Source organism: Podarcis erhardii (genome assembly GCF_964252035.2).
Source record: "Podarcis erhardii genome assembly, chromosome: 7".
Classification (NCBI taxonomy): Eukaryota; Metazoa; Chordata; class Lepidosauria; order Squamata; family Lacertidae; genus Podarcis; species Podarcis erhardii.
This window is the reverse complement of record NC_138511.1, coordinates 70,046,098-70,069,659: the sequence shown is the minus strand read 5'-3', so window position 1 is coordinate 70,069,659 and position 23,562 is coordinate 70,046,098. Positions and strand designations below refer to the sequence as shown.

General features: G+C 48.1%; 1 protein-coding gene across 10 annotated transcripts in view; it reads right to left on the bottom strand.

Annotated features, from left to right (window-relative positions):
* The window catches only part of PTPRU (protein tyrosine phosphatase receptor type U), a 389,916-nt gene that overhangs the window by 342,986 nt on the left and 23,368 nt on the right, over positions 1–23,562 (bottom strand). Inside the window, exon 1 of one of the 10 annotated variants that reach the window (XM_081868651.1) lies at positions 12,390–12,470. The exons of the other annotated variants lie outside the window; for them this stretch is intronic. Coding sequence (XP_081724777.1) covers positions 12,390–12,402 — 13 coding nt within the window. The 5' untranslated portion in view covers positions 12,403–12,470. Of the gene's footprint in view, positions 1–12,389; positions 12,471–23,562 lie in introns of those variants that run through there. 10 annotated transcript variants of the gene reach the window in all.

Here is a 23,562-nt window from a genome sequence, read left to right as displayed (position 1 = left end):
CTGCACCCCACCCGGGATTTAAAAGTTGCTCCATCAACCAATCAGACTAGCTTATTAAATCACCGTTTGCACCAAGGTAAAATGAGAGGTCAGGAATAAGTACAATCTGAGCAGAGGAGGCTGGTCCATTAGACTCACCTGCCTGTCTTCCTACTTAAAACCAGCCCCTGGGGTGGCGCCATGGCACAGGCTGTCAGCTTCCTCCTCCTTTGTCCCAGTTTTTCCCTTGTAGAATTCATCTGGGAGGAGAATGAGGGCAAAGCTAGAATTGGGTCTGCCTGTCATTGGCTCCAGCGCCACCTACTGTTGGCCTCCCTGCCTTCTGCGCTACCTGTACCAGTGACCACAGGCCACCACTGAATTGGAGAAAGTGCAAAAGAAAGAGGCTAAAATAGCATCTTTTTTTTCCTACATGGGAATTGCCATTCATTACCCTATGCAAGGGACGCGGGTGGCGCTGTGGGTTAAACCACAGAGCCTAGGACTTGCTGATCAGAAGGTCAGCAGTTCGATTCCCCGCGACGGGGTGAGCTCCCGTTGCTCGGTCCCTGCTCCTGCCAACCTAGCAGTTCGAAAGCACGTCAAAGTGCAAGTAAATAAATAGGTACCACTCTGGCAGGAAGGTAAACGGCGTTTCCGTGCGCTGCTCTGGTTCGCCAGAAGCAGCTTAGTCATACTGGCTACATGACCCGGAAGCTGTACGCTGGCTCCCTCAGCCAATAAAGCAAGATGACCGCCGCAACCCCAGAGTTGGTCACAACTTGACCTAATGGTCAGGGGTCCCTTTACCTTTACCTTTTTACCCTATGCAAAGGTGTTCATACCTTGGATAGAGACCAGTTAGGAACAGCTGGAGCTAGGTTGAGAAACTGCAGCATCAAACATTTTTAATACCATGCAATATAGGTACAGTATGCATTTTGATAATATCACATGAACACCGATTAAAAATCCAGCGCTGGAAAATCAGTGAGCGCACAGTAAACAGGAGTGCGAACACAGCCTGAAATTGGCTTGCAAAGCTTCTTTTGAACACGAGGGATCATGTTTTTTCGGGGGCCTCTCCTTTCTTGGGAGGGGGAATTGCTCCTTCCTTAGACACCATATTTACAAGGTGGGGGAGAGACAGCCCTGGGCAACATCTCCTTCCTATTCCTATAGCTGCACTAGCAGATGCTACTGCTGTTCCAGCATCATCAGTATCTCCAGCTTCCCGCTATACCTGCTGCAACCCTGAGGCTAGGCTGCAGGGGGGAAAAGCAAAAACAAGGTAAGCTGCCATATTCTGTCACAGGAACACCATGCAATGCTGACGTGTGTCAGTGAAGCAACTTCAAGCAAGCCAAAAGCAAAACGAGTGCTGGTAATGCGCTCATATAACATAATTGGACCCAAGCAAGTCCCCAGGAGGTTATATATATATATGCACACACAACACTGCCAGAGTCTAAGCACCAGTGAGTGGAAGCCACAATCAGCCTCTTCCTTCTCCTCCTCCTCGGAACAGATTTCCGCAAGGGCAGAGTTTGCATCTTTTTAGCATAATACGATGTGCAGCAGTAGCTCATTTCTTGCACCAGGAACAAGATGTTGATATTGACCCTTCCCAAGTAAATCTGATGGTGCCACAGTTTATCCATATGCTGGCAAGATCTAGGCAAGATTATTGCAATGTATTGCAAGTGAAGGCTGCCTTACGAGGCCACTTGGAAAATCAGGAACAGAGGGGGCTGCCTTAGGACAGGTCGGATTATAATCTTCTTCAGGGGTTACCAAAGATGTAATTGTAAGGACATAGGATGCTGGCTTATACTGAGTCAGACCAACTGGTCCATCTATCACTGCACTGACTAGTAGTGGCTCTCCAGGGTTTCCTAGCCCTACCTGGAGATGCCCAGGATTGAACCAGGGAACTTCTGCATGCAAAGCAGCTGCCTACTACTGAGTTATGGCCCTTCCCCCAAACCATTAAGAGACATGGTGTCATGTCATGACCATCAGCTCCCTCCTCTTCTGCTGGAAGAAACATCTGGGAGAGAACAGCAGCACAGCAGTCACCCCTTCAACAATACCTATTCCCATTCTCTGTGGACTGGATACTATGCTATTTGTTTTTTTCAATAGCACAGCAAGGCTGGATCCAGCCAAAGACCCATTTAGTCTACCATCCTGTTCTCACCATGGCCAACCAGATGCCTCTGGGGAGTCCACAGATTCCCAGCCACTGATTTTCAGAGGCATCTACTGCCTCTGACATTGGAGGGATAAATAGCCATCGTGGCCAGGAGCATCTTCTTGGGATTTGCCCAATTGTCCCACAAAAGCCAGCATGGTGCAGACCTGAACTGTCTCAGCAAGCCCTGAGAATGGCAGGAATGACACACACAACATGGGTGTCCTAGGCTGGCCTCTAGGGAAGCACAAATTCCTAGACCCATTCAATGAGATGTCCAACTGTTTCCTTAAGCCTCCAAGGAAGAAGATCCCACCATTCCTTTGAACAATGTGCATCCTTGTGCTTAGGTAGCATCTCCTGGTATCCAGCCAAATTCTGCTCTGCCACAGCTCCAAACACATTGCTTCTTGTCTTTCTCTCCTGGGCTTTTGTAAACAGATGTTCCCTCTTTTCTTTACAACATCTTCTTTCTCTTGTCTTCATGTATATATGAGACAACTTCCCAGAGACGTTTTTCCCTCACTGGTGCCTAAAACTAGTAATGGACAGACCTGTCAGTTTCAGTTTCTCCTTTTCCCTAGTCTTAAATTTAGTTTGCCCCATTTCCATGTGATTTTAGAAATAGAGTCATCATGAATAATTTGTCATCATTTTTTAAGGGTGCGTTTCTCCCAATCCCGACATGTTTGGATGCCAGTTTTGCCTTATATTTTTGCAAGCTATTTCCCCATATATTTTAATAATATCTATATATAATACAATAATATCTATATATAATTAAAAAAATACAATAATATCTATATATAATAATAAAAACATTAAACAATTTAAAATCAAAGTCAGTGAACTAACTATTATTAGAAAGATGTGCTCTTAATTGCCTTGCATAAACCTGGAAGACCAGGAAAGTTTTCAGCAGGTGTTAAAAGGTTGAAAGATGCTTGCTGCATCTGTTTTGGAAGAATATTTAAATATCAAAATATTCAAATATCTAAAGGGCTGCCACATGGAGGGGGAGCCAGCTTGTTTTCTCCTGCCTTTGAGGCTACTATATTTTATTAAGGGTTTTCTTGTTTTACAGTGTAAGTGTAATGCCTCGTGTATTTTTTTTTCCCGTGTAACATTTTTACAAATCCATTTCATTTGTTGAGGCATTAGGGGGAGAAGAAAAAAGAAAAGAAAAAAAAAGAAGAAGAAAGGAGGGTGGAAGGAGGGGAGATGGATGGGGGTGGGGTGGGGTAGCGGTGTTTCTATTATGCTTAATGTATGTACAGTAGTTTGGTGTCAGCGTGCTTGTGTTGTTCACTTGTGTTCCTTTGGTGGTGAGAGAGGTTGGGGTTGGCCTAGGATGTGATTGTTTGTTTGTGATTGGCTGTGGTGATCTTTGTTTTCGTGTGTGAGTGAGGTGGGTGGGTGTTTTGGATCAAGTTAGCCATATTGATTTGTATGCTGTTGGTGGATTATTGTCATTGTCCTGTTGGGCTGTGTATGTGATAAAGGGGAGCCATACCGGGGTGAAGGTGTCTTCATCTGTTTGTCCCCGTGTCAGTTTCAGTTTGTTAGTTAATTTTTCTAGTAGGGCTGTTTCCCATACTATTTGGTACCATTGGTCCATGCTTACTCCTGACAGGTCTCTCCAGTGTCTGGTTATGGTGTTTCTGGCTGCTGAAAGTAGGTGGGTTATGAGTTCTTTGTGGAGTAAATGGGCATTGTTGTCTTGGAAGATGTTTAGTAGGGCCAATTCTGGGGTGAAGTCTAATACTTGCTTTGTTATTTTACATATTTCTTGTATGGCTGTTGTCCAGAATAGTTGGATTTTGGGACACTCCCACCACATGTGGAGGTATGTGCCTGTGGAGGTGCACCCTCTCCAGCATTTTGGTGAGGTTCCTGGGTGTATTAGCGCTAGTTTCCTTGGTGTTAGGTACCACCTGTAGGTGAGTTTCAGTGTGAGTTCTTTTCTTTTCGTTGATATGGATTTAAAGGGGGGTTTAGACCACATTCTGGTCCATTGAGTGGGGTTAATCTCATAGCCTATGTCATTCTCCCATTGTTTTTTGATTGCGTCTAGGGGATTTGCGGGATTTTGGAGTAGTATTTTGTATATTGCGGATACCGTCCCTTTACCATTTCCCTTTGTTGTTAGGAGGAGGTTTTCAAAGGTTGTCAGGGGCCTAGTTGCTGCTGATTTTACTGTTGGGTTGTTTAAGAGGGCATGTAGTTGGTGTTGTGTTAACCAGGGCATTTGGGTGTCTTCTAGTTTGTCTTGTATTTCTTGTGTTGACAAGGGTTTGTTATTTTTATAAAAGTCTATTAGGCGATATAAGCCTTTGGTTCGCCAGGCTTTTATCTGGAGGTTTTGTGCTGCATGGTGGAATAATGGGTGGTACGCCAGGGGGATTAGTGGGGATGGGGTTGGGGATAGTTTGCCTATTTGTGTTTTCCATGCTTTGAGCATGGTCTGTGTGTACCTGTTAAGTGTTGTGGGAATTTTCTTTAGTTTGTTTGGGAGGAGTGGGTATGTTGTGGTGCAGGTATTTTCAATTGTGTCCCTCTCTAGGTGTACCCATTGTTTTGTCTCATCTTCTAGTATGTATGGAATTACATGACGTATTTGGTTGGCAATGTAATATGCTTCTATGTTGGGGATTCCCCATCCTCCTTCTGAGGTGGGGAGGTGCAGGTATTTGGGGCTTATTCTTGGTTTTTTATGTGAGAAGATGAAAGAGTGTAGTTTTCTCTGCCAACTGCGGAGTTGGGTTGAGGCTACGACCCAAATGAATGGATTCAAGTTACAAGAAAGGAGATTCCGACTAAACATCAGGAAGACTTTTCTGATGGTAAGAGCTGTTCAACAGTGGAACGGATTCTCTTGGAAGGTTGTGGACTCTCCTTCTTTGGAGCTTTTAAAGAAGGGATTGGGTGGCCATCTGTCATGGATTCTTTAATTAAGATTCCTGCATTGAATAGGGTTGGACTAGATGTTCCTCAGAGGTCTCTTCCAGCTCCACAATTCTGTGACTCTGTGAAGAACATTCCACATGACTGGGCTGAATAATGATGGGGATGAGGTTAAGCCTACAAGGGCCCCAGAAATATTTCCTCCTCAATGTGCCCCTTCATAACTACAAAAACCCAAAGGGGGCTTCATATTTACCATAAACAAAGCCCAGAAAACAGAAGCAGGTAGAAGGTTATGGCTGGCTATCGCACCTGTCAACATGGTGGCCCCCCCACTCAATGTTGTTGGGCTCCAACTCCCATCAGTGCCAGCCAGCATGGCCAATAACCTCGTGCGGTAGTCGGAGGGCATCTTGTTGGCTATTCCCATTTCACATCAGTGACTTTTCTCAACAGGCTGTACCATGCATTCATCTACTCAAGTTAGGGGAATGTTGCAGCATAAATCAATGCTGTGTGCAGCCAGTGGAAAATGCCTCTGGCAAGGCCTAATCCTGTGGGAGGAATGCCTGGGGGCTGGTGTGAGAATAGGGATGGAGCAAGGGTAGCTAAGTGTTTAGATTTCCACCCAGTGCCCCCGACTGATGCTCACAGGCGGACGGGAGGGGGGAGGTCATATCTGTTGGCAGCAAGCGGATGGATGCATTTGACCTCAAGGCCTGTGGCACAGTTCTGTGACAGAGGCCCTGAAGGAGGGCAGAGAAGCTGGCATGTTTGAGGAGGGGGTGTTGTTCCGGGGCAGAGCACCTGCTTTTGCAAGTGGGGAGGTCCCAGTTTTGATCCCCAGCACCTCCAGTTAGAAGAAGAAGCAGGGAGCAGGAAATGGGAAAGACCTTTCTCACCCTGAGGTCCTGCAGAGCCGCTTCCTGACAGAGTAGACAATCCTCTGCCTGGTGACTAAAGCAACCTGAACTGCTATAAGGCCAATGTTTATGTCCCTATGGCAGGAAGATCAAACTTTTATATATATATACATATTTCACATACACACACATATTCATGTCTACACTCTCTTTTGAGAGCCACCCACATCGACTAATTCAATTATCCCAAACGCAGCACTTGGCTTTGCAAGCAGTACCTACTTATTATGTCAAGAGCATTTATTCAGGTAATTACGCAGGAAGTTGCAGCCTCTTTTGGGAACAGAGATGCAGCTGATCCTCCATCCATCCCACCCACCCCCATCTCTGAAAACAGGCACAGCTTTCTGAAATAGAAGCATGTTGCGAGGCCCCAAGTTGCTTGCTCTCGGGCTGGTCAAATGATCCTTCCCTGCTAGTGAACGTCAACTGGGGGGCGGAGAGGGCAGCACTCATGCATGAACTTTGCCCCCAACACACACACACAGCATGTGGACCCATTCCAAGTCAAGCCTGGCCACTTTTCAGGCTGGCGTCGACTGAAAACGACCAATGATTGCCCACCCCTGCAGGTGCCACTCACCCACCCATCAACCACGACAGGGTCACCCGCAGCGTTCAAAATTAGCCAGGCACCAGGTGCATTTTGCAGCTGACTATCTTGCAACCAAGTGAAGATGCCTGGGCGCCAGGATACCACCTGACATCTCCCCCATCTGGAAGTGCATGATCATTTGATCGTGACTGTTTTCACACACTAATCCCACATTCTGTAGATATCTTATCTGCACATATCCATGATATCTTATCTGCACAGTCAGAATGAATTTCAGATGTGCCAGGAGCCTCAAGGTGCTGCATGATCTGCCCAGTTCCTCTAACTGTAGACTTTCAGGACACACACACAGCCCTGCTAATCACCCACCACAAGCTGGTAGTATTGCTCAAAGCTCATGCCTATAGGCGTCAATGGCCCCATCACACTGGTAAGTATAATAATGCTGCTCTGCCCATATACAGTGGTACCTCGAGTTACAGATGCTTCCGGCTACAAAGGCTTCAGGCTACAGGCTCTGCTAACCCAGAAATAGTACCTCGGATTAAGAGCTTTGCTTCAGGATGGGAACAGTAATTGTGCCGTGGTGGCACAGTGGCAGTGGGAGGCCCCATTAGCTTAAGTGGTGCTTCAGGTTAAGAACAGTTTCAGGTTAAGAATGGACCTCCAGAACAAATTAAGTTCTTAGCCCAAGGTACCACTGTACAGATTAAAGCTAATGTCAGGGAAAGCATGCAAAACATATAATACACAAAGGCAACCTAAGTACAAGCTTTGCCCCAGCAAAGCTAAGAAGCAAGGGTGCCACAAACACATTATTATTTTTTTGCAGCCTCTTTCCTAGACAAACCTTTTTTAAAAAAATAAATACAGAAGCAACCTATCATCCTTCTTGTTGAGTCTTGGTGCTGCTTTATTGATCTTATGTCACTCCATATGGTTTTGCGCTAATTTTCTTCTGGTGCCGCTTTCCTATCGATTGCTTTTCATTATCGTTTCATTACATCTGTATTTTATCAACTTTTCATTGTTCTTAATTGTATCTGTATGTTATCAATTCGACTTGAGCAATGCCCAGAGGGCATGGTTAATTGGGTGGTATATAAATGCCAAAAACCATCCCAGCTGTGGCACTCGGCTTTTCAAGTCCAGGGTGAGATATGAAGGCGGGCGAGGCCACCACTTTGCTGAAGCTAATCAGGCTTGGGTCTGGGTCACTGCCTGAATGGGAGACTGCCTGGGAGCCACACGATGCCACCTGGGATTCCAGGATGGGGGGAAAGGCTCCGTATAAATGCATGAACATTTATATGGGGGAAATGGGGAAGGGCAGTGCAGAAGATGCTAGTAGGTCCAATCACCATCATCTCCAGGTAAGGCTGGGGAAGAAAATTCCTGCCAGTCAGTCTACTGAGCTACAAACCCATTTCCTTCAAAAGGTTATACTTCTGGTGGTAAGGCTGTGATGGAGAAATGCACTGGAAAGTTTGGGATGTCATGCACTTTGATGTAATCTAACCTCCCTGCGAGCAATTTGGAATCAATGCTCATTTAATAGCCAACATAGTCTAGTCTCCTTGCAAGCAAATCAGAATGAATGCTCATTAAATAGCCAGCATTGTTGAGCCACCCTGCAAGCAAAATTGGAATTAATGGCCACTAAATAGCCAACATATTCCAGTCTCCCCGCAAGCAAATCGGAATGAATGCTCATTAAACAGCCAGCATTGGCTCATCTCCCTGCAAAACAAATCAGGATGAATACCCATTCAATAGCCAATGTTGTTTAACCTCCCTGAAAACAGATCAGAATGGATGCTCAATGAACATTTCATCTGTAAGCACCCCACAGCGAAAGCTCACCTCATCTGGGTACCCTTCGCCAAGCAGCCTATTCCATAGTTAAAGATACGCACAGAAAGGGATGGGTGAATGTGTCATCTTTGGCATCTCTAGGTTTCTCATTTTTCCATTCTTCCATTGCTTCATATTTCCACATCTATTTGCAAGAGGGGAATTTTAAGAGAACCAGTGTAGTGTAGTGGTTAAGAGCGGTAGTCTCATAATCTGGGGAACCGGGTTCGCGTCTCCGCTCCTCCACATGCAGCTGCTGGGTGACCTTGGGCTAGTCACACTCCTTTGAAGTCTCTCAGCCCCACTCACCTCACAGAGTGTTTGTTGTGGGGGAGGAAGGGAAAGGAGAATGTTAGCCGCTTTGAGACTCCTTCGGGTAGTGATAAAGCGGGATATCAAATCCAAACTCTTCTTCTTAAGTCCTCATGAAAATTCCTCTGTTTTAGTGTGAATTTCTCCTAACAGTCATGTGTTTGCATGCAATTTCGCCCAATATGCCCATTTTTGCAAACCAATTTCCCTTAACATACATTTTTGCTAACTTCTGCATTTTTATGTACACCTTAACTGAGCGTGTGCATTTTTTGTGTGTGCACATTACCTGGCCAGAGAACTGTACTGCAAAATCTGAAGCGTTGCAACTATTGAAGGATGGCTGTGTTTTGCTTTGCAGATTGTTTCAGAAAATCCAGATTAAGCAAGGTCACCTTTAAATGTTAACTGAATCAGATTTCTCATCCCTTGCCTATCAGAGAGCAGGTGAAGTTGTTGTGTAGCAGGCTGTGATTTTTGGCTAACAGAGAGTACCACATGATCATCTTCAAAGGCAAGCAAAGTTTTTCCACTGAGGAACACACAGACAAATACTTCTCCCCACAAAAGCCACACAGACAGGCTTCTCCTGTGAAGAAATCAGTGAAGAAGAAACAGATAATACTGACAAAAACCTCCACCCAGTCGCGCTCGCCAAGCAAGCCACAAATTGCTACATATGGCTTCACGGATCTTGGTTTGGATTGAGTTGCACATAAACACAAGGGCATGTGCTGTGCTTGGTGAAGATGCACTATCCGATACCACTGGCTATGCTGAGATAAAAACCACAAACCACATTCCACAGACAAAATGCCAGGACTGTATGGAGCCCACCAGATCTCTCCTTTCAGTAGCAAGTCACTTTGAAGAGAAAGAGAATGAGAAAGAGGGGAAATCCCTCCCCATTCACAGGTATTCTCCCCCTATCTCAAGAGTATGGGTGTGGTGATGATGAACATACGTTCTTGGGTGCCTGTGGGGCCAAAGGCACTACCCGCTATCATGAGCAGTTACCCCTCCTCACTCCAAACAAGCAAACCCACAACCCAGGGATGCCTTACACATTGACGTTAGTGGCACAGGGCGCCAGATTTTAGAGGGCGCCACAGGCTGAGTGTCCAGGAAGGAGAGTCAAGGTGTGCTCGCTTCCCTGCTCTGGGGCAGCCCGCTCCTCTCCTCTCAGCCGCCCATCAGAGCATACTGCATCCGGCTCAGGGACGCCCCTTTGTGTCCCCTCCCACCAGGGCTGCCTGGGCGCCTGGTGGGTGCAATCAGGGCAGGCGTGGGGTGGGGCAGGGCAGGCGTGTCTCTCCCGCCCCTCTCTGGCCGCATTGTTGCCTGAGCGCCTCCCTGCGGAGTCTGCAAGCAGAGCAGGGAAGCGTCCTGTGCAATCCCAGCGCAGAGCGAGGATGGGACAGCCGGTGAGCCACCTGATCTGCTTGCTGGCCCTCCTGTCATGCAGACTTCCCCGGACAGGGGAAGGGTGCCGGGTGCTTAGAGGGAGGCTTTGCGGGAGGACGCAGGAAGCCATCTGGGCTGCGATCCGGAAGCCTCTTACATGCAGTGCTGAGTGCTCGTCGGACCACGCAATGTAAACGAGTCAGACCGAAGTCCGTCCCCCCCCCCTTAAAAAGGTTGACAACTCTGGGAAATGGGGGGGGGGCGCCGGAGAGATATTTGCACCACAGCACCAGATATGCTTAAGACGGACCTGCCACAACCACTTCACCACAGATAGAAATATACACAAAAGTGGAGTCAGATATGAATGGGAGTTCCTAAGGAGGAAAAAGACTTCTGTGGTTCAGGCCAGAGCAAAGGGAGATGTTCAGCCCTCTCAGTTTAGTAGCTGTGGAAATGGCAGCCATGGTTGCAAAGAAGCTATTGGGGCTACTGGGGCTACCCCCTTTGTTCATGAATCAAGTTTGCACACCAGCTGTACTTAGCACAAATGTGGAGGAATGTATGGTCTTTCAGATGTTGCTGAACAACAACCCCTGTTTTCCCTGGCCATTGGCCGTGCCTGCTAGGTCTGATGGGAGCTGTAGTTCAGCAGCATCTGAATGGCCAAAGGTTCCCCATACCTGACTTAGCAAACGTATGTTAGATACTGGATTTATACCCGGAATACAAGCTGTGCATATATATATATATATATATATATATATATATATATATATATATGCAGGTTTTGGTGTCCTCGGGTGTCTTCCCGTGTAAAAGTTGGGGTGTCTAGGCGACGTTTCGACGAGGTCTCACTCGTCATCTTCAGGCTGGTGCTTTCGGCTTCTTGTTACTGGAACAGAGCAGGATCTTGTTCCAGTAACAAGAAGCCGAAAGCACCAGCCTGAAGATGACGAGTGAGACCTCGTCGAAACGTCGCCTAGACACCCCAACTTTTACACGGGAAGACACCCGAGGACACCAAAACCTGCATTCCTGTACCCGTGAAAATCTACGAAAGCAAATATATATATATATATATATATTCCAACATACACACGTTTCATTATTCATTTATTTTAGATTGGTGTTTTGTTTTGTTTTTGTCAGATTCATTTTCATGGCCTTTTCTCTCTTCTCTTCTTGCTGCAACCACTTCCAGGCAGCCACCATTTTATTTTCCCAGAATGTCCCAAATGTTATTTCATTCTGATTGGGAGAAATGACAGCCTCCACTGGCAGCCACCAGGTTTTTCCCCCAGAATGCCCTGGAATGACACAGTGCCTGAGGCATTCTGGGAAAATAAAATGGCGGCAAATAACTATGACTGGAATAATGAAAATAAACTCATTTCTTACTCACGGCCTATTCAACAGTTTCATAGTAAGCCACCAGATCAGCCCATGGGCAAGTGGGTGAACAAGGGGGGGGGGTACTCTTTAGCCACTTTTCCACAGTAAGGAACAAAAGTAGGAATGTAAGAAAGCAGTGGTTTTTGTTCCAACCTGCATTTCTCAGAAACAGAACTGTTTCCATTCCCCTACAGTTCAGTTTCTCCCAAATACTATGTTACTCATCTCACTGCCTGCTATTTTATGTAAATTACATAACGTACACATCTATTTACATAACATAAGGAACTTATATTCGTTTCAATGTGAGTGAAACATCAAAACAACATTTAAAAAGTAATTATGTGTTGCTTGCAGACTTAAAAACAGCCATTTTATCAACAAATACTGATAGTATTTGCTCGCCTGATTTCCATTCAGTCTGGCCACAGACGAAGACGCAAAGTGCAGCAATTCTCACTTCTTTTCCCATCGAATCTCCCACATCCCCATACTAGAAAAAGGCAAGGATTCAGCCATCCTCATCCTAGGACCAACGCATACCATCACATCTGCAAGACCACTGCTACATTTGAGCAGCTCTCTGTTTCCAGTATAACCCTCTTCCACCCCCTTGATATAAAGGCACATTTCTCCCTGCACTCTCCTGCCATCGATTGGAATCATTATCATCAGCTTCTGAACTCACAAAGATCAAAAGCTTTTCTGTCCGTTGCACAAACAGAAGTAGATCACAGAATCTCCAAGGGGAAGGCAAAAGAGCGGGGAAACGTCACCGGTGAGCATCACCCCCACCCCAGAAGCAGCAGCTGCTTCCTCCCTCCCATCCCACACACAAACATAGGATCTAATAAGGACAAAATCCTACCAGCTGCTAGCATAGCAGGTGGGCCGATCCAGTCCTGTTTCCAGGCTAGGGGCACCTGCCAGTCATCGCAGCAGATGCGTCAGGTGAGGCCTCCTCTGCGCAGAACCGCCACCCTCCTGCCTCTTCCCTAATTGGAACTGCCAGTCAAGGCTAAAGCCTTGTTTGTTTTCTCATTCTGAGAGCTCTCTGAAAGGTCGCTGAACGAGGCTCTCCTCCGCACTGGGGGGGGGGGAATCAGAAGAGGAACACTTCCATCAGAAATTGTCTGCACACCGAAAGAGAATCAACGGTTTAATGAAACACCCTCAAAGTCCTAGCAGGGAAGAGCAGAGGGCTCAGGTTTTGCTCTGCATTCCAAAGAGGGGCATGGGGGGCAGGGTTTCTGTGAAACACTGTCAGGGACTGGTTGGAGAAAGAGGAGTGGTGGGAAGTACCAGGACTGAGTATGCAGACCCTCCAAGTGTCCCTATTTTCCAGGGATGTCCCTCATTTAGAGAAGCCATCTTGGTTTCTGATTTGATCCCGGAATGTCCCAGTTTTCCTTAGGATGTCCCTATTTTCATTGGAGAAATGTGTTATCTGACCCCTGAACCATCTGAAGGCAATCCTGTATAGGGAAGTTTTTTCATGTTTAATGCCCTAAACGGCCTCAGCCCAGTATACCTGAAGGAGCGTCTCCACCCCCATTGTTCTGCCCGGACACTGAGGTCCAGCGCCGAGGGCCTTCTGGCGGTTCCCTGGCTGCAAGAAGCGAAGTTACAGGAAACCAGGCACAATTCAAAGTGTTGGTGCTGACCTTTAAAGCTCTAAATGGACTCGGTCCAGTATACTTGAAGGAGCGTCTCCACCCTCATTGTTCAGTCCAAACATTGAGGTCCAGCTCTGACGGCCTTCTGGCAGTTCACTCACTGTGAGAAGCGAAGTTATAGGGAACCAGGCAGAGGGCCTTCTTGGTAGTGGCACCCGCCCTGTGTAATGCCCTCCCATCAGATGTCAAGGAAATAAGCAACTATCTGACTTTTAGAAGACATCTGAAGACAGCCCTGTTTAGGAAAGCTCTTAGTGTTTAACAGACTATTGTATTTTAATATTTTGTTGGAAGCCGCCCAGAGATGTGCAGGGTATAAATAACATGATTATGATTATGATTATTATATTTTTTATATATGTTGGAAGCCACCCAGATTGGCTGGGACAGCCCAGTAAGATGCGTGAGGTATAAATAGTAAAATTATCATTATGGAATGGGACATCTTTATTTTCATCAGTGTAATGTTGGAGAGTATGACTATGACAAGAGTAGATCCATTTGGATTAATGGACGTAACTAATTTGGGTCCATTAATTTCAGTGGGCTTACTCTGGGTAAAATTTAGGGGATGCAACCCGTTACTGCCAGTCACCCCACCCAGTCTTTTCCCCTACCCCATGGAATCAGTTAGCATTCAACTGACAAAGTGCAGGGAACTGTAATCCAGAATCGCAGGCAATGAGTAAAAGTTCTCTAACCCACACGACAGATGACAGGCACATTTCTCCATTGCCGGTCGTATTGCACCTGTGCCAAATGCCTAACACATTCCCAACCCTATGTAAACAAATGCAAGCCTGTGTGTTTTTCTCAGCACCCCACAACATGAGCTCCATTCTCCTTGGAATCTCTGCACAGCAGTGCCCTCAAGCAGCTGTGTCGAGGCAGCGGCATCGCTCTCCCCAACCCGATTTACGACTCTGCCCAGATCTGGAATCACACTAGAAAGCTCGGAGGAGCCAAGTCGTTGGTCCTGCAGGCTGTACAACTTTACAAACCAAAAAGGCTGAAAACCAACCGAAAAGGCTGAAAACCAAAACTTAGCCAGCTGTGGAACCCAAGACCTTGGGGTGCAAAGAAGAGCAAACAGCTCATAAATATCAGGAGGAGGATCAGACACTTTTGTGGTGGAGAGAAACATCTGTAGTTCGAACAGCAGAGATAAAAATTAGGGAGGCCATCAATTCCATGGGCCTCCGGGCGCAATATGATCCTCAGCTGTTAAGGGAGAAGCTGCCCCATTTGCTAAGCAGTTGCCAGAGCCGCTGAGATTACAGGAGTCGAACAAGCAATGAACAATTGCCTCCAACCTCAGGCAAGTTCAGCCAGGCCTTGATTTATGGGCAGGCAACCCCAGAGACTGCTTACCACAACAGGATTGTGGGGCGCCCAGGCTAGTATCTACCCTAGATATTAGTCTGGGGATCTTTCGTTTAAAAGGCTATTTATTTTATTTCTTAAATTTGTCTACTGCCCCTTATCCTTAGATGTCAGGGCAGTTCGCAACACAGAAAGAGTAAAGAAGGCACAGAAGAGACGTCCAAGATTATGCATGGTGTTGAGAAATTGGGTAGAGTGTTTGTTTGTTTTCCCTCTCTCTCTCCCGCTCCCTCCCTCAGCATACTGGAAAGTCGGGGGCATCTGTTGCAAAAATGGTATGCCTCTGAACAAACGCAATCAGATCCATGTGTGCAGAATTTATCATCTGACATGGCACAGATAAATTGTGCATGCAAATCACGAGTCATGAAAAGGGCCACAAATGCAAATTTAAAAATGTTTTTCAAAGGGTATTCCAAAAATCAATCTTCCAATGCCAGATTTAAGCTCCTGTATTTGCAGTTCCTTTCAGCGAGTTAAGGCAGCCAGATCCAAAGAAGAGAAAGAAGGCATAGCACTGTTGCCGATGTCTTAAAGATCAGTCATTGATTTCCTTTGAGCTGCTGCTTTCTTCCAGTGCCACCACCACACAGTGCAATAAAAGAAGGGGATTAGCGATGCCAGACCTCCAGAGTCTGACCTGATGTCTCCAGGTTTGCCTGGCTCTCTGCAGGTGGCAGGTAGAGGGCTTGAATTTCCAGTTGGACGACAGCACCTTTAATAAAACGAGAAAACTGTGAATGCAGCTAAGAAGCTTCAGCCCAGCAAGAGTGGGCTGCAAATTATAGCATAAATGCTGCAGAGGGGATCTGCCCTCCTCCACTCCACTCTCCCAGTTAACCTCCATCACCAGGGGCGGCCCCCAGGTATCAGGTTTGGGCCCCAAAATCTCAAGATCTGGGATGCTCCTGACCTGTCCACCCTACAGCTGATGGACCCAGAGCCAATGTATATCTCAAAGGATGGATGGTCCTGGTAACTGAGGACATTTAAGGAGCAAGGACAGGGTTGAAGATACTCCTGTTCTGTGGTGCCAATTGGCCAAGCACCAGCTCCAAAATTCAGCTATGATAAAATAAGGAGTCTGGCAGGCGGTTGCCCTTTTCGTGACGTCTGCTTTCGCAGTGTCTCTTGAAGCCTGTTTTCGGATAAAGAATTGTTTTCAAGCTGGGTCATTCGGAATAGATTTGCAGCTCTGTGCTGCTGTCCCCAGCGAGAAGGTGTCGATAGTAAATAAAATAATAATAATAAAATAAATCTCCTTCTGCAGCCGAGCCTGCAAGGGGCCCATTTCAAGTGTCAAGAAGAGAAGTCACTTTATAAACATTAAAAACACTGTTTAAATATTAACCAGAGAAGGCCTTGCTGTTGGCTGTTAATTTGGCATGGAAGTCGGGCCCACTGCAGCTCCTCAAATGTCCTTAATTACTGAGGCCGGCCCTCCCTGGAGACATCTACAGGCTCTGCGTTGATCTTCTGCTTTTATTGCATCACCTGGTTCTGGCGCTGAAGAACAGCAGCTGGGCAAAGGAAATCAATGGCTGAGCTTTAAGGCATTGGCAACAGCACTTTCTGAAGAGGCCACACGTCCTGCTTTACAGAGGAGATGGGCCGGCCCATCCATGAGGCAGATTGAGGAAGCTGCCTCAGGTGGCAGAATCCCACAGGGCAGTGTCCCCGTGGGTGCCCTGCCTGCCGTCACCAGTGAAGCCAGGAGAAGTGGCAGAGGCTTCCAACAGGTTCTCACTAGATCCTACCTAGTGGTAGTGAAGGCAGCAGAGAAGGCTTATTTTGCTGCCTCCATTGCATCCTTGCTATGCCGCCTGGCAGAGTGCAGGGCATTTTACGGTCTGGCCTGAAGGAGATGGTGGAACCAAAGGTAGCTCACTGCAAAGCATTTTGAGGATAAAATCACTTGCTTCCACCAAGATCTTGACTCTGCTGTTGCAGCAGATGAATTTCAAGGGGTGTCCACAGCACCGCCCAGTCCTGTTGTGATGGGTGAGTTTCAGTTGAGGATGTGGAAAAGGTGCTCAGATTGGTCAGGGCTACCACTTGTGGGTGGCGCTGTGGGTTAAACCACAGAGCCTAGGGCTTGCCGATCAGAAGGTCGGCGGTTTGAATCCCCGCAATGGGGTGAGCTCCTGTTGCTCGGTCCCTGCTCCTGCCAGCCTAGCAGTTCAAAAGCACGCAGTGCAGGTAGATAAATAGGTACCACTCTGGCAGGAAGGTAAATGGCATTTCCATGCACTGCTCTGGTTTGCCAGAAGTGGCTTAGTCATGCTGGCCACATGACCCAGAAGCTGTACGCCGGCTCCCTCGGACAGTAAAATGAGATGAGCGCTGCAACCCCAGAATCATCCGCAACTGGACCTCACGGTCAGGGGTCCCTTTACCTTTTACCACTTGCAATCTGGACTCTTGCTCTTCTTGGCTGATAAAAAACTAGCAGAGAGGGGGACAGCTAACTAGCTGGGCCAGGGAAGTGAGTAATGCCTCAAGAAACCCTCCGTGGGTTTAGGAAATCTAAGTAACTACTGGCTAGTTTTCAATGTCCCCTTTTGGGGCAAGGTTGCTGAGCAGTGGTTGCAGACCAGATCCAGGTTCTCTTGGACGAAATTGATTTTCTAGATCCATTTCCATTGGTGTTCAGACCCAGTTTTGGCAGAGAAACTGCTCTGGTCACCCTGTATGATGACCTTTGTTGGGGGAGAGACAAGAGAAATGTGTCTGTGTTAATTCATGGTATCCTTCTGGAGCAGGTGTCCAGCCTTGGGGCAACCTAGTCAGATGGGTGGGGTATATATAATAAAATCATTATTGTTGCTGTTGTTGTTGTTGTTACTGTTGAATAGGACTTTCCTATTTTTATCAGAGAAATGTTGGAGTGTATGATTTAAACACACACGTTTTATATAAAAAATCTACCCTAAAGCACTTGATTTGACACAGGAACCTGTGCAAGACATCTCTCAATCAGCTTCGGCTCCTCCCGGCGGCATTTACCTGTACAGAGAATGTGTCTTTGGGCTATCTTTGGGTCATGAGAAACAGGCCTTTGGTGTGTACAGCTCTCAGGCATAAACCGGCAGCCTTTGATCATCAGCTCCCAGCTGTACTGTTTCCGCGTCGCTGCAAAATTGACCAGCTCCCTCTCTAATCACCCATCTGTTGGTGATGTTATTTTTATTTTTTTAAAAAACCACTCACACACCTCTCTTATGTTCAAGAGAAGCACAAGAATATCCTCACCTCCGAAACAAGACAGTACAGGAGGAAATAACAGAGACAGGAAGAAATGATTCCCCCTCACCCCCACCTTTGGCTCACATCAAAAGCTTATTCCCAGAAACACTGGCTTGGCAAAGCAAAAGAACTCCTTTGAATGTTGATTCTGCTTTGGGGATGGGTCAGAACAGTCATGAAATGTGCCTTGAGGACAGGCCCTTGCAAGGGCACCCTTCCTTTCCAGGGGTTTCCTTAGTTTAGAGAAAAGGTGACGAAGAAGGACCATGACACAAGCGGGCGAAATGATACATGGTGTGAAGGAAACGGACAGAGAAAGGTTTTTTCTCCCCATCTCAGAAGAACTTGGGGGGTGGGATCCAATGAAGCAGACTGTCAGAGTATTCAGGATAAGACAAGAGGAAGTGCTTCTTCACATAGCAAATGGGGAAATTAGGGGATGTGAAGCAGTAGTGGTCACCAGTCAGCAACTTGGATTACACTAATCACCGCTCTGCCTTGATTTCCCAATGGAAGCACAGCCCTGGGTGAGTTCCTGGAATGCCCTGGAATCTTGCAGAGATTGGGGGGTGGCCTGTAACACTACATTTAAGCACATGGTTTCCCCCAAGGAATCCTGGGAATGACCCAGCTAGAACTTGAACCCAATCCAATACTTTTATCTGCCAGACCACCTCACTCAATCCTTCGTAAGCAGCCTAGGACTCTTTAAAAATAATAATAATAATTTTTATAAGCAACTTCTGCACAACACAGAGAAATCTGCTACTGGCAAATCGATGCTGCAATCACTGAAATGGAGGACAGAATTTCTGATTGCAACTGGAAGAGCAAGTTTATTGATTATGTACCATGTTGATCCAAGTTGCCACACACTTCTGGCTAAATTAGCTTGACGACCTAAGTGAAGAGTTTCCCGGAAGGAGGGCAACATTCTCCGATATCACCGTTGAGGAAGACATTCAGATCTTAAATACAACAATGCAGGATCACTGCTGTGTACTTATTCAAGGTGTGGGCTCATCAGCACACATCTGCATAGCATTTGCATATACTATACATGTATAGGTGTAAATTTAGAATTTTAAATGTCACAAGTCAACTCATTTCCCAAAACAATTCAGTTACCCCAATCCTCTCTCGATAAAGTAATCCTGAATTTATTCAGTCTCCAAAATTGATATACTACTCAATGATCCCGATCACTCCTGAATTCAGCTGTCCCCAGATTTGTTACACGCACATACCCCAAAATGCTCAGGGCATTTCAGATGCCTCCAGACCAGTGTTCAAAACTAGCCAGGTGCCAGGCATATTATACCACTGGCACAGGTCCAATTGCTACTACGTGGAGATTTCTGAGCACCAGTTTGGTGACCATAGCTTAAAAACTTCTGCCTTAATTCATAGTAAATTCATAGTAAATACCATTTCCACCATGTGTGTTTCTAATTCTTGCATACAGGGATAACTGAATTGTTGTAAGAGCAAGATTCAGGTAGGTAGCCGTGTTGGTCTGATGCAGTCAAAATATTTTTAAAAATATAAAAATTGTCCAGTAGCACCTTAGAGACCAACTAAGTTTGTTCTTGGTATAAACTTTCATGTATCTGATGAAGTGTGCATGCACACGAAAGCTTATACCAGGGGTGGCAACCTAAGGCCCATGGGCTGGATGTGGCCCAATCGCCTTCTAAATCTGGCCCGTGGACGGTCCGCGAATCAGCAATTTTTTACATGAGTAGATTGCGTCCTTTTTTAAAAAATGCATCTCTGGGTTATTTGTGGGGCCTGCCTGGTGTTTTTACATGAATAGAATATGTGTGTCAGGGACAGGGAACTGCCATCGGAGCCAGAGGAGGAGGGAGGGCTCCAGAGGGATTCCGGAGAGCGTCCCGGGAGGGAGAGAAGCAGCCCATCTTCTGGGGAAGGAAATCAGCGTAGCACCAGTGGAGAAGGGGGGCAGATGGGGGAATCGGCGAGGTGGCTCCATGACTCCTCGCCGGAGACCAGCGGGGAGAGCACGGGTCCTCCGCTGCCCACACCCTCCCTGCGCAGAAGGCTTCCGCGCAGGGAGAGTAGGCGGAGACTAGGCGTCAAAGAGCTTCTTTGCTGGAAGAAGTTCAAGAAACGCCCACTGACGGATTCTGCCAGCGATTGAGACAGCCACGGGTGAGTGGCTGTCCGGACAGAATAGGGTTCACCCAGGTAACTCAGCCAGGTGTGGCGACGACTTACGCACGAGCAACCCCTAGAACCATTACAATGTGCTTTTATTTAAAATGCATCTCTGGGTTATTTATGGGGCATAGGAATTCATTCATTATTTTTTTTCAACATATAGTCCGGCCCACCACATTCTCTGAGGGACGGTGGACCGGCCCATGGCTGAAAAAGGTTGCTGATCCCTAGCTTACACCAATAACAAACTTCGTTGGTCTCTAAGGTGCTACTGGACAATTTTTTAATTTTTTTGTAAGAGCAAGCTCAGTCAAGCAATGTAGTTGAAGGAAGGAACCCCCATGGCAGATACTGTAGACATTCCATTGTCATGACCATAACCTAGTTTAAGTTGCCATTTGGTGCCTAGCTTATATATCTGAACATAGCTGTCAACTTACAGATTTGAAAATAAGGGACCAGCAGCCTTGAAAATAAGGGACCAGCAGCCAAAATAAGGGACCTGCAGCCTCACCTGTTCCAGGCACTCCAGTCTTCCTGTCCTCCTGCAGTCTGGACAAACTCATGCTGGGTAGCTTCGAGAACACTGTCCAACCAACTTTGTAACCAGTGGTTCAACTGAATAGAATCTGAATCACATGCACCACAAGGCCTATGCAGCCTCAACTTAAGATGGCTCCCTAGCCTGGCTTTGCACTGCAAAGATTGCAGCAGCACGTGCAACAAAATGGCGTCCAGCATTCAAAAAACCCCTCAGCTTGCATTAACTAGCCACACACAAGGCATGCAAGCTCCACCCCCCAGTCGTTCATAGACTTCTTATTGGGTGAGCAACACAGCCAAGCAACACAGTTGGAGCTTTCCTCCTCCCTGGCTGGCAGGCAGGGAGGGAGGGAGAGGAGCTGCTTCCTTTGAAATTTAAGGGACATCATTTAAGGGACATTTAAGGGACATCCATCAATAAGGGACAGCGGCGGGACATGGCGCTGGAATAAGGGACTGTCCCTTCAAATAAGGGACACTTGACAGCTATGTATCTGAGTTTCTAACACTGCTCCAGACTATTAGTATTTTGGAGGAGGGATTCCAGTGCATACCAGTTTAGGTAAACAATTAAAATGCTCTCACACACAAGTGGAACAAATCCACTTTTTAAAAGAAACTTGAGTTTTGGCACAAGACAGGAAAATGCATCGAAAAGTGTGGAATGAAGGAAGACTTAATGGGGAAGATGTACAGCATTTAACACCCCACAAGCAAATCAGGATGAATGCTTGCTGTTGCATGACCGCCTCACAAACAAATGCTCAATAAAAGCCAAGCATTGTTTAAGCACCATGCAAGCTTTGGGCAAGAAAGTCAAGATGACTTCTCCTCTGGAGAACCCAGAGGACAAGAGTGGGGCTTGTCTGTCTGCCCGCTCCTACAACCACACTAGCCATGTGCTCAGATCCTAACACAACCTGAGGGAATTTCTTCCAGAAAGCCAAAGAGCGCGAGGGATTCTTTCACACCCAAGTCAACAGAGCGAGAAACCGCCGTGCCGATTAGATAAAAATTAAAAGCAGTGACCAGGCAAAAAGGCAAAAGCAAACAGCAAAGCTCTCATAGCAGATGTTAAATTTGGAACCTGACATTTAATCAAATGAAAGGTTGCCAGACACATCTAACAAGACCATTACGCAATGTGTGTTAATAAAGGATTGTTAGAAAGTATGTTTACAGGGGCTTAAGCAGCCACGGCTCAAGCAAATGTGCTACATGGTATTAAGTGTGTAACATGGTGGTCAGCTTGCTACCCATTTAATAGCCTTCACCTCCTGCCCACCTGCCTCCAGAAAGGCAAACGGGAGCTTCGAGTACCTAGAATAATGAGCAGCTAAAACTTGCCCATATGAGGCAGTTGTGGGGAATGAAGGTCCACACCTCCCCACAGTTGCCTAAGTCTCCTCCTGGCCTGGGTACTTCTCAAGCAATCTGAGACTCTGTTGCCATGCCTGTCTAGCTAAGTCAGTGTTTCCCAACCGGTGTTCCGCGGCACACTAGTGTGCCGCGAGACGTTGCCTGGTGTGCCGTGGGAGGGAGGCGGGCGAGTCGGGCGGCGAGAGGCGGGGCGGCGGCGGCGAGCACACGCGGGGCGGGGAGCGAGCTCCCTCCCACATCCCATCGCCCCGTGCTCCGCGCTGTTGTAGGCCAGCCCTGCGCACCCGGGGGACCTCCCCCCGAGAGCGCAAGGCTTGCGGGCGTCAGCTGGCAGCGCGGAGCACGGGGCGCCCTTCGGAGGACGCCCCGTGCTCCGCGCTGGTGTCCGCAAGCCTTGCGCACCCGGGGGATCTCCCCCCGGGAGCGCAAGGCTTGCGGGCAGCAGCCTGCAGCGCGGAGCACGGGGCGCCCTCCAGAGGACGCCCCGTGCTCCACGCAGGTGGAGCGCAAGGCTTGCGGGCGTCAGCTGGCAGCGCAAGGCTTGCGGGCGTCAGCTGGCAGCGCGGAGCACAGGGCGCCCTTCGGAGGACGCCCCGTGCTCCGCGCTGGTGTCCGCAAGCCTTGCGCACCCGGGGGATCTCCCCCCGGGAGCGCAAGGCTTGCGGGCAGCAGCCTGCAGCGCGGAGCACGGGGCGCCCTCCAGAGGATGCCCCGTGCTCCACGCAAGTGTCCGCAAGCCTTGCGCACCCGGGGGATCTCCCCCCGGGAAAGCAAGGCTTGCGGGCAGCAGCCTGCAGCGCGGAGCACGGGGCGCCCTCCAGAGGACGCCCCGTGCTCCACGCAGGTGTCCGCAAGGCTTGCGGGCACCCGGGGGATCTCCCCCCGGGAGCGCAAGGCTTGCGGGCGTCAGCTGGCAGCGCGGAGCACGGGGCGCCCTTCGGAGGACACCCCGTGCTCCACGCTGGTGTTGGCCAGCCTTGCGCACCCGGGGGATCTCCCCCCGGGAGCGCAAGGCTTGCGGGCGGCAGCTGGCAGTGCGGAGCACGGGGCACCCTTCGGAGGACGCCCCGTGCTCCGCGCTGGTGTCGGCCAGCCTTGCGCACCCGGGGGATCTCCCCCCAGGAGCGCAAGGCTTGCGGGCGGCAGCTGGCAGCGCAGAGCACGGGGCGCCCTTCGGAGGACGCCCCGTGCTCCGCGCTCGTGTTGGCAAGCCTTGCGCACCCGGGGGCGCATGGGGCGCCCTGAAACAGAGGGTTCCCCATGCTGCGGACTGTAGCCTGCCGCCGGACGCGCGGGGCGCCCTGAAGCAGAGCGCCCCTCGCGCCAGGCAGACATGGGCCAGCCCCACAAGCTCAGGGGACAGCGGGGAGGCGCAGCACCGCCATCCCACTGTTCCCCGACCTGGTTTTTGGGGGGGGAAATAAAGGAAAAAAAATTTTCCTTTATTTCCCCCCTCAAAAAAGTAGGTGCGTCCTATGGGACGGAGCGTCCTATGGGACGAAAAATACGGTACTTACTATTTCATAATAAAGTAATTATAAAATACTTTCTTTGTGTTTATTTGATTCCTATTAAAGAGAGTTACTTTATATATAGTCAATATAGGCACAGAGTTAATTTTTTAAACATTTT